At 37.6% G+C, this 11,123-nt stretch overlaps 1 protein-coding gene across 1 annotated transcript; it reads left to right on the top strand.

The window, feature by feature from the left end:
* Positions 1–9,128: 9,128 nt before the first annotated feature.
* LOC105034699 (acetyl transferase GW6a-like) lies at positions 9,129–11,123 on the top strand. Its single transcript, XM_029261700.2, is given in 6 exon segments — positions 9,129–9,361; positions 9,467–9,560; positions 9,563–9,614; positions 10,180–10,403; positions 10,406–10,735; positions 10,738–11,123. Coding segments are annotated over 6 exon segments (1,194 nt in total). The 5' UTR covers positions 9,129–9,157; the 3' UTR covers positions 11,028–11,123.

Genomic DNA, 11,123 nt, shown 5'->3' with positions numbered 1-11,123 from the left:
TAATTATATCTATACTTTCAGTATTCGAATTTTATCTGTATTCGTTTAAAACAAATATGAATATGAATTTTTACATGCGAATAATATCTATATCTATATTTGTATTCATCAAAAAAATAAATATGGATTTGGATATGCTAGGATCCGATCCGATGTCAGTCCTACAGATAGATGATAGAGGATAGAGCATTTTGTAAAATATAAAAAAAAATAGATGAGAGATGATGGGATGCTTTGAGATTTGTGCAGACAGATAAATGATAGAAAATAGAGTATTTTGAGATCTATACAAATGGATGGATAATAGAGAATATAATGCATTGAATTTTATGCAAGTAGATGGATGACAAATGGAGCACTTTGAGATTTATGCAGATGAATGGATGATAAATAGAGTGCTTTGAGATTTGTGCAGGTGGATGAGTGATAAGAAATGGAGTACTTTGATATCTATGCATGCAGGAAGATGGATGACAAAAAAATAGATTACTTTGAGATCTATACAGATGGATAGGTGATATTAGAAGATGGTGTACTTTAAGATCTGTATAGATAGATGGATAATAGAAGATGAAGTACTTTAATATTTATATAAATGGATGAATATCATAAAAGATGGAGCACTTTAAGATCATAAGAATGCTACAATTCGATCTTTTTGAATCAAAGATTTTTTGTATGTTTCTATCGCTCTAGAATCTAGATTGATGGCTGGGCCATGCTATAATAAAAATGAATTTTTACTGGCTAATTGAGATTTTTTAAAACTTTTAGAATCTAAATGTTATTGGCTCATACTTAAAGAGATATTTTCATAATTTTTTCTCAATATTATTTAGTATCTAATACTTAACCATCACAATAATAAATGTGTGTTACACCAATCCTCTAGTACCACATTGTATAAAGGAACTTTTATATGCATGAAACGGGCTGCCAGTGGAATCATCATATGTTTTATTTTTAAGTTTAAATAAAGCTAGGATAGAAATTCCAAAAGAGTTGTAAAATAGAAATAAGATAATCAAAACAGCAATAGACCTTAGGAAATCCACTTAGGAATTAGTTTTTTTTTTTTTTTGGCAAGAAACTTAGGAATTAGTTATATTGATTTTTAGTTAGCTTGTTAGAACATTACCCATATAAAATGCTCTCATATGTTTAGTTTTGACGTGCATGCTTCCCTACATATAATGTGAGAACATAACGAGAATGATGCAAAGAGAATCTTATTCATCTCATATTGTATATCACTTAGTATTTATTTTAGCTTATTTTATTCATGTACAATGGTAGGAGAGGAATGTTTCTTGTAGTGTTAAGTAGAATTAGTAGTACTCATCTTACTCCAACTATAAAAATCTAGACCTTGGCAATTTTAGATTTCAGCATAAATTTCCATTTAATTTTTTGGGTTAAATAGTCATTTATTCATTAGAATGCCAACTACTTAAATGTAGGGATGCCAATAAGCTAGCTTAGAGCTAGAAGGATAGGCCCTAGGTGCTATCATCTTCTTATAGTGCATGATATGTAGCAATGCAATCAAAAAGCAACAAAATGAGAGTGCTTAACAAAGCATAATTCAAAAAATTGATAATGCAAAAGAAAAGCTAGAAAAATTCCATCAATGGAGTACGTTGAGAACCAAGCAAAGCTCAAAGGCTTCCAACTTTCCTATTAGGCTGTGTATAATTTTTGTTCGTAAGTACATGAAATATTTTTTAAGATTTTGGATAAATTATAGGAATACCCTTCAATTTTAATCCAATCTCACTATACTTTCTTGATTTTAGAACATATCAAATCAGTCCTTCAAATTTTTGAAATATTTCAATATGGTCCTTTTGTTCACTTACCAATAAACGATATTAATTTTCTATTTCAATAGATAAAAATATCTTTTGCTCATATATATTAGATGGATCATCGACAAAAAAGGGATGGAGGTGGAGGAAGTTACCGTAGAGGAGGATGGTGGAATCATAGAGGTTGATATAGAAGGGGAGGATGGCATCAAAGACCTCATAGACGGGATTGGAGGAGCAAGAGAAGGGGTTAGGAGGAAAAGAAAGGGGAAATAAGGGAGGGCACTCGTGGGTGGGCTTAAAAAAAGAGAAAGATTATGAGAAGAAGTGGATAAGAAAGAAGGAAATAAGAGAGAAAGAGAGGCTGCTGGCAAGGAAAGATAGAGGTAGAGAGAGCTACTACGGAGGAGGAGAGGTCATGAGTAGGCTTGGAGGTAAAGGAGGAAGGAGGTGTCATGGGTGAGCTTAGAGGAGGAGGAAAAAGAAAAAAAATATGGATGAGGAGGAAGAGGAGGAAGGGAAGGAGAGATTGCTATAAGAAAGGGGGTGGAGATGGTGGGAGCTGTCGTGGAGAGGGACATGGATGGGTTTGGAGGAGGAAGAAAAGAAAAAATGAAAAAGGAGAAAAAGAAAATAGGGGAAAGGAGAGATCATCGGTAAGAAAAGCATGGAGATGGCAGGAGCCACCATAGAGAGGGACATGAGTGGGCTTGGAGGAGAACGAGAAGTGGGAGAGGAGAAAGGAGAGGAGGAGGAAAGAGGGTTGGCCAATGAGATGGATGGAGGTGGAGGGAGCCACTACAGAGGAAAAGGGCTTATAAGCAGGCTTAGAAGAAGAGGAGAAGGAGAAATAGGTGAGGAGAAAGAGGAGAAAAAAATGAGAGATTGTCGGTGAGGAACGGATAGAGGTAGAAAGAGTCACCGTGGAAGAAGAAGACTCATGGATGGGCTTGAAGGAGGAGGACAATGAAAAGAAAAGGATGAGGAGGAAGAGGAGGATGGGGAAGGAGAGAGGAGTGACATCAGCACTGGAGGTGGAGAAGGAGAGCAATCGAAGAGAAAAGAGAAAGAAGCAAATGGGAATAATAATTGTTTAGTCATTTTATAAAATAATGATATCATTTCATTCATGAAGATAAACAATAGGATCACATTGAAATATCTTAAAAGTTTGAAGGACTAGTTTAACATATTTTAAAATCGAGAGGATATAAATAAAATTGGACTAAAGATGAGATGGTGTTTCTGTAATTTGTTCTAAGATTTTAAGTCAAACAGACTAGTGCTTTTGAAGTCTTTCATGCTATTGTTAATCTTTTTCTTTTCAAAAGTTAGATACCTTTTCAATTTCTTTGGTTGAACAAATCAAGTCATGATAAAATTTCTAAAGAAAACAAAATTAGGATATTGTATAAATGAACAAAAAAATAAAAAGTTAACAAGTCAACAAGTCAACTCATTGGAAAGGCTTAATAAGTTGCTAAACTTTATTTGTGAAGTCAAAGGATCTATAAAATGGTGAAGAAAGGAGGGTTCCTTAGCAAGTGATAAACCTTTTACAAAGACAAACTCTATTGATAGATATGTAAGTGGGTGACTGTGGTCCTCCCAACCATTTTTCCTCATGTCAATAGATTGAATGGCACCTACGGACATAAAAGAAAGTGGTCAAATAAATCATGCATGTTTGCATGCATCTTTTTAGAATATAATTTTGTTTTTATTCCAAAAGACTTTTAGACCATGTCTTACTCTCGAGACACTTGATTTGACTAATAAGTTGTAAGACCAAATTGATTGGTCGAAGTTTTTCAGTTATGCAAGTCTTATTTTAGTGGTTAGGTGCCTCTTTTTTTACCCTTTAATTTTTTAGGATAAATTACAATGATATCCCTTCAAGTTTGGATGAGAAATACTTTAACTATAAATTTTAAATTTTTTTCAATTAGATACCATAACTTACTTTCTCGTTGTAATGTAATCTTGTCGTCTATCTATGTCTTAACCGTTAATTATTTGTATAAAATATCTAAATTGCCCTCCATCTTTAAATCCAAATCCCATCTCCTCCTCCCTCATTTTCCATTCTCCTTTTCCTTCCGTAAGAAAACCCTAGTCTCCAATCCCCTTCTCTTCTTCTCAATCCCTTATTGACATATGTTGTGCAAACTGAAGAGAGGAAAAAAATTTTTTTCTATACGTTGAACTTATTCTCTTACATAAACAATACATTTTAGAAAGAAAAATTTTCTAAGAGAAAAAACTAACATAGATTTGGTTCAATTTTTGTTATCCTTGAGATGAAGTCATCATTGCTCTTCTTTGACATTTTTAATCAACTACTCATTTTTCTTTTATGGAGAACTGACTGAAAGAAGTTTCATCTTGCCCTTTCTCTTTAATAGAGAATTGATTAATCTCTAATGAGATGATGGGCCTCCAAAATATTGTGTTGTAGTGGGAATCTCATATAACTGAGTCATAAATAGGAGAAAGATGTGGAAAGATTGCTTGAGATCATAAGTTGGATGATTTTTGTTTTATTTTATTTTTGATGGTTAGAGAGGCAAAGAAAGACCCACTCGATTTGAAAGGATTATGTACAAGAGCTACATATAGGATGAAGTAGTAAAATGAGTTCACATAAGAGCTATCTCTAAATTAACAAGCAATAACAATATAGAAAAAAATTAGCAGAAGGTGAACAGATCCAAAGTACATCGAGGGGGAAAGGCTTATGAACTTAGGGATCCAAATGGATCGGATCAAACTAGGTTATGAGTGATCCTAACCTGATCTAAATCCTTGATCAAGTCTTAATATTGGACTCAAACCCAATCCAATAGAAGATTGGGTTAGATTGGATCCATGGTCATAAATTTTGCCTCAATGGGTTATTCAAATCGAGTCGGTCTATGTATAAGTCAACCTCAATCTGAACATTCGGATATGGATCGAGTCTAGAACATAGGTATCAAAGTTTTTAAAGTATCTATTTGTGTCCATTAAAAAAATTTAATTGTAGCATTTTTTTTCTCTTTTTGGAATCTATAACCAGTCATAAAACATAGAAAAAATTTCATGATTATGCTCATTTTTTTTCCTCAATAATCTACGACCATATAGTAAAAGAAAGAATTCTATGAGAAAAATGGTGAGAACAAGAACCTAGGGCATTTGAGATGTTGTACAAAATGCATGAAATTACTAGAAATAAACATTTAAGATGAACTTGGTGAAGTTTTCTTCAAACAATTGATGAGACTAGTGATTGCCTAAAATTCATATTGGAACATAATCCAAAATTCATAAAAAAATTATAATTAGACCACAATAAATTGTTTTATTATATCAAGAAAACTTACAGTCTGATGCTGATTCAGAAATCATCACAAAAATCAACCAAAAGACACTAATTTTTTAATTTTCACAATGCATCTTTCTATTTCTACTAAAAAATTTACCTATTGTACAACTCGATCGATCTATATTGGCTATCGAAGATGAATCAAGATAATATAAGAATCAATATATCTACCTCTAATTAAGAGAACCACTACCAAGCAAAAAGAAGCACCTTTTTTTATATTCTTTTCATAGAATTGTAAGAATCCATTAAATGATATATATACAGAGTCTAATCATCCAAGATGGCAAATCATCAGATGTTAAGAGCGCATCTCGCAGAACTAAACAAAAAGAAGTGAAAAAAGATGAAACTATAGATAATTAAAAAAGAGAGAAAGAGAGGAAAGGATACCGAAGAAGAGGTCATAGATGCGCATTCCAATGGTAATTATGGTAATATTGTAGGAAAAGAGATGGTTCTTTTCAAGTTATCATTCCTTCCTCCACTTCTCCAATCTGATTCCAATTCTTCCTCTCTTATCAATCAATTGAGAGAGAGAGGTGAATGGGATTACGAATGGAGATAATGAGAAATCATATTTTAAGGATGAAGAAGGGAATATGATCCAAGGAATGAAATAGGAGAGAGGAATGCTTTGGATTTAGGTTTTTTTAAGTATCTATTTGGGTTTGAGTCATGTCGGATCAGAATTCAATAAATCCAAATCTGATTTGAAAAATAAAATAGGTTCAATTTTAAAACTTGATCTGGCTCCATGAGTCCTTCAAAATAGTTCGGATTGTATCTTAGTGGATTGCATCAGATTGGGTCATGGGTCAACCTGATCCATTTGCAGCCTTACATGAACTATAGCCAAAGTGAGGATTGAATGGAATATGGCTTGTGGGATACTCTCGAAGGAGGCAGGCTCTTTTTCAAAGATATTATGATGAACACTTACTTTTTTCATATAGAAACTTTGATCAAGAAGGCTCTTTCCATATCAAGTAGTGAGTTCTTCGAGTAGAGAATTATGGTTGAATCAAGGATCTTTTAATATAGTATTCATTTTCTTGATTTTTGTACCCAAACTTTGCCACAAATAGGGAGGAGCTTGCTATGATACGAATAAACCAATCCATCAGTAGAATCAGATGTAATAAGTTCTATAATTGCTAAGAAATTCATCACCTCTTGTCTACTTCCACCTCTGTTTTCTTTGGTTTTACCATTATTTAGAATTAGTTGCATATCTTTATCCTATTATATTTAGAACTTGATTCGATTAAAAGAGCTATATCATCTGCATACCTAAGATTGGAGAAAATATGAAAAAAACTTGAAATCTTTTTTTGGTACAATAGAAAACTTTAAATCTAAAAACTGGTAGAGTACATGACACAGGGAAGAAGAACGGGCAGAGGGTTAAGGGTCTCAACACCAGATTAAGCATTGGTTATTGCAAGCCCAATGACTAAGATTTCAATGTGCAATCATAAGGAGTGTCAAGGGGGGAGACTAGAAAGGGGAGACAAAAAGAGTTTGAGGCTTTGAAATAAGTGTGGGGATGAGATGAAGATTGAGGGAGGGTTGGGTTGTGAAATAGGGACTTAAAAATGGGCTCAATCTCGACCGTCGAAGTAGCGAAGTTCGGAAAGGATGACAACAGCTCGAGCTACAACAGGGAGGTAAGATGAGGGTTAGGAAAAGGGGAAACCTATTTTTTCCAAAAGAGAGAAAATCGAGCGGTCCAATCTTTGCAGGAAAGCAATGATAAATGATGGCTCTCATGCAGCACAACCATACGTAAAGGTGAGGATGGGTGGGAAGAGAGAGAAGTATTGGTGATGATGATGAAATAGGGAAGGAAGAGAAGAAAAAAGGAAGAGAGTTGTTTCAGTGATTTTTGCATATCCTCTCCTCCCCAACTGATGAAAGATCAACTTGCTAATAGATATGATGCATAATAGAGAAGACCTCCTCCGCTATCTCGGACAAACTAATTTGTTATAACATCCATAAAAGATATTGCCATGCATGTGGCAAAGGAAGACACCCCACTCTATGTCGGTAAGATCCCTTTTACGGCCACAGCCATTGATAATCAATCTCAAACCTGCATTCTTCCTTGCCTTTTCATTGCTCCTTCAACTCTAGTAAGACGACGACACTTCTCTATTTTTAATTTAGTCGGACAGGCATTACAGAAATAGTAAGCCTATTTTGTTATTACAATCATGTAATAATGATTTCTAATGGAGATAGATGACTAAATTACGTTGCAACAAAAAAAAGGTTATAGAATCTAATTAAAAAATTAAATATTTAGGATAAAAATATTTTTGGTCCAACTTTACTGGGGTGTTATTATAATTTATGTTAATTTTTATTTTATATAAATATTTTATGTCAATCCACCATGTGCCTCGCACAAGACTAGCCTATCTAACCAGGCAATCCAAAGAAAGCATCTAACCTAGTGGCCACGATAGTAGAAATGATTTAATTGATTGATTCTAAGCATCGCATCGTTTTTTTTTTTTTCCTTTTCATGCATCTTTTAATTCGAGAAGATGGGAGAGTTAGTAGCAATTGAGTTGACTAGTCAAAAATCAGGGATTCGGTTTGGCATGGGAAGGCTCAGTTTTCAGGTGAGTGCTATATCCACTCATGCAAGAGATGGGAATGCATTTGGCACACTAGTCATGGTGGATGTCGTTTCTCTTGTAACACTTTTGGGTCAAAGTCAAGAATACCATCTTAGTTTATACATATCTTTAAGAGAAAATTGGACCAAAAATTGTATGTTATAATGATGCATATTAGATAAAAATAGCGTCATATGCCACTAGGCCATGCAAAGTTTGCCTACACAGTACTTTCATTAATGTCGCATTCACCTCTACCTTGCATTAGTTGCCTTCAGTGTGGGGCAGTCTGTCAAATTAAATATCATGGTAGATATATTATATAAATCAAAATTAATCTGGTGTAATGTTAGGCCCCCAATGATTTGTCAGTAAGCAATGTTACTTTCTTAATGAAGTGGATGGAGCTTTCCTCCTTTTCTCAAAAAAATACTTGTCAGACAGGCTATTGCTCGTAGTTTCGTTGAGCTCTTACCTTTGGGTAAAGAATTGCAAATACATAAAATTGAAGGGCTTCTCAAATGAGAACTGTTCGCAAAACCAAACTTAGGAAACTAATAATGTGATTGTTGATCATACAGTTCCTTTTCCATCATTATTTAAGAATATTATTTTGAATACATGAAGTGGATGAAAAAGATATTATTCAGTGCATAGCAAGCATGAACGTTAACAAACATAAGATCCCTTCTCACTATGTTAATTATTGGCGGCCATCATAAAAAAAAACCTACTTTAATTAATATGTTATCAACCTACTAAGCAAAATGACTCATGATTAGGCATAGGCATTTAACCATTAAGAAATGCTCAATTTTCACCTATTCCTTGATTTGATCTGAAGAACCAATGACTTCATTTTAAGTTCAAAGTTGTTAATGGCTTGCAAATGACCATAGTCAAGATTCAATTTGGAGCTTGCGATGATGTTTTAGACAACGACAACCGATTAGCCATCCATTAGATACCTTTGTCTGCAAAATAATCTATGTACATTGGGGGCACAATTTGTTAGCCATAAACAATGACTAACAGAATCAAACATGGGTTTAGAAAGGAGAGGATGTGGAAGAAAAATTGGTTGTCAAATGCTGATAAGAATGCCATATCATAACTGAATACAACTTATAAATTTCAACATGTCAAGGTGTTTTATGCATAAGAAAAATTATCTATTGCCGTAACAATATGGTTAACCATGTTATTTTTGCCTCCTCATCCAACCACTTTGTCTGGTTCTCCTGGTATAAGTTGGCCACTCTACCTATATATAGGGAAGCTTAAGCTAGAATTGAGCTTGAATTTGAGAGAGAGAGAGAGGGGGTGGGGGCGGAATTAAGGAGTTGAAGAAGATGATAAGAGTGAGGGAGTTCAACATGGAGGACTCGAGGGCGGTGGAGGAGATGGAGAAGCAGTGCGAGGTAGGCCCAAGCGCCACCTCGACCGCCGGCATCACCAAGAAGAGGAACAAGAATAAGAGGACTACTTCACTCTATGTAGACCTATTAGGAGACCCCATGTGCCGGGTCCGGCACACCCCAGACCATGTCATGCTGGTACCTCCCGTAACACCCACAAACCATAGATAGATAATCCTTCATTAATTCATGTACACAATTCGAACTTAATTGGTGTTGCTGTAATTGGCATTGTACATATAGGTCGCAGAGTATGGGGAGAAGAAGGAGATGGTGGGGGTGATAAGAGCATGCGTTAAGATGGTGTCAAGGGGGAGGGAACCCACCAGCCAGATCCCTGCTACGTTAAGGTGGCTTATATTCTCGGCCTCCGAGTCTCCCCTTCTCACAGGTTCGTTAATACTGCGCGTTTGTTTTCTTTCCTTTTGGGGTAGAACTTTAGATCATCTTCTTCATTTCTTCTCTTCTTTTAGTAACCGTTGTACCGTAATTCTATATGAAGATAGATATCCAGTGCTGCCATCATCCCCCATTTTTTTTCCTTTATTAGCTTCTATTTTTTCATCAATTGAGAGAGAAAATATTGGGGGACAAGTACTCCTTTTGATGCCCACTTAAAGCCAGTAATCTTTCCAACAGAAGGATAGAGAAGAAGAAGCACAAGGACCCATATATCCTCTTTACTATTATTCTCTCTCTCTCCCCTGCTTTCTGTTCCACGAATGAAGCTCCACTCCACATATGTCTCCTTATATCGTTAAACCACACCGGAGTAGGAAACCCAAGCAAGATAGCAAGCATCCATCTCCAACAGCTAAAATGTACCCAGTGGCTCCCAAGATACCCCATTGCAGTACACGTGGACGTCGATAGTCGTGCCAGCTCCATTGCGCACGTTAGAATACTCGTACATTGTTTTACTAGCATGTGCCATCATTCGTCTTTGGACCGTACAGGCGGCTGGGGATCGGGACGAAACTGGTGGAGAAAGTGGAGGCGTGGTGTCTGGCTCGCGGGGCGGAGTACGCGTACATGGCCACCGACGGCTCCAACGTCGCCTCCCTCAAGCTCTTCTCCGGCCTTTCCTACGTCCGCTTCCGCTCGCCGGCCGTCCTCGTCCACCCCGTGCACGCCCACCACCTCCCCCCGTCTTCCTCCGCCACCCTCCTCCGCCTCTCGCCCACCTCGCCGCCGCCCTCTACTCCCACCACCTCCCCCCCTCCTCCACCGAGTTCCTCCCCTCCGACCTTCCCTCCCTCCTCTCCCACCCCCTCACCCTCGGCTCCTTCCTCGCCGTCCCTTCTTCTGTCTCTCCTCCTTTGTACTCTCTAACAAAAGCCCTTCCCGAATCCTTTGCTATGCTTTCCCTCTGGGACTGCACCAGGGTCTTCCACCTCCGCGTCGCCGGCGCCCCCGCCGCCGCGCGCTCTGCCCTCGCCCTCCTGCGCTTCCTCGACGAAAGGGCTCCCTGGATGCGGCTTCCTTCCGTGCGCGACCTCTTCCGCCCCTTCGGGTCTACTTCATGTACGGGCTCCGAATGGCCGGGCCCGAGGGGCCCCGCCTCCTCCGCGCCCTCTGCCACTTGGCCCACAACCTCGCCGTCGCCGACGAGGCCTGCGCTGCCGTTGTCGCCGAAGTCGGCCGCCATGACCCCGTCCGTGCCGCCGTCCCTCACTGGCGCCGCTTCTCCTGGGACGAGGACGTCTGGTGCATGAAGCGACTCAAAGCCGATACCAAGGATGATGACTGGATTGCATCTCCGCCGTCCACGGACGTTATCTTCGTCGATCCGCGGGAATTTTGATGATCTATCGGACGGTTCTCTTCAAGTTAATAACTGATAAGGCTTTTCCCTTTTTTTTTTTTTTTTGGTTTCCAGTGTACATACATGATGCAAGCT

Source organism: Elaeis guineensis, chromosome 1 (genome assembly GCF_000442705.2).
Source record: "Elaeis guineensis isolate ETL-2024a chromosome 1, EG11, whole genome shotgun sequence".
Lineage (NCBI taxonomy): Eukaryota > Viridiplantae > Streptophyta > Magnoliopsida > Arecales > Arecaceae > Elaeis > Elaeis guineensis.
Note: the sequence above shows the minus strand (reverse complement) of the source record. Positions and strands in the feature narration are given on the sequence as shown.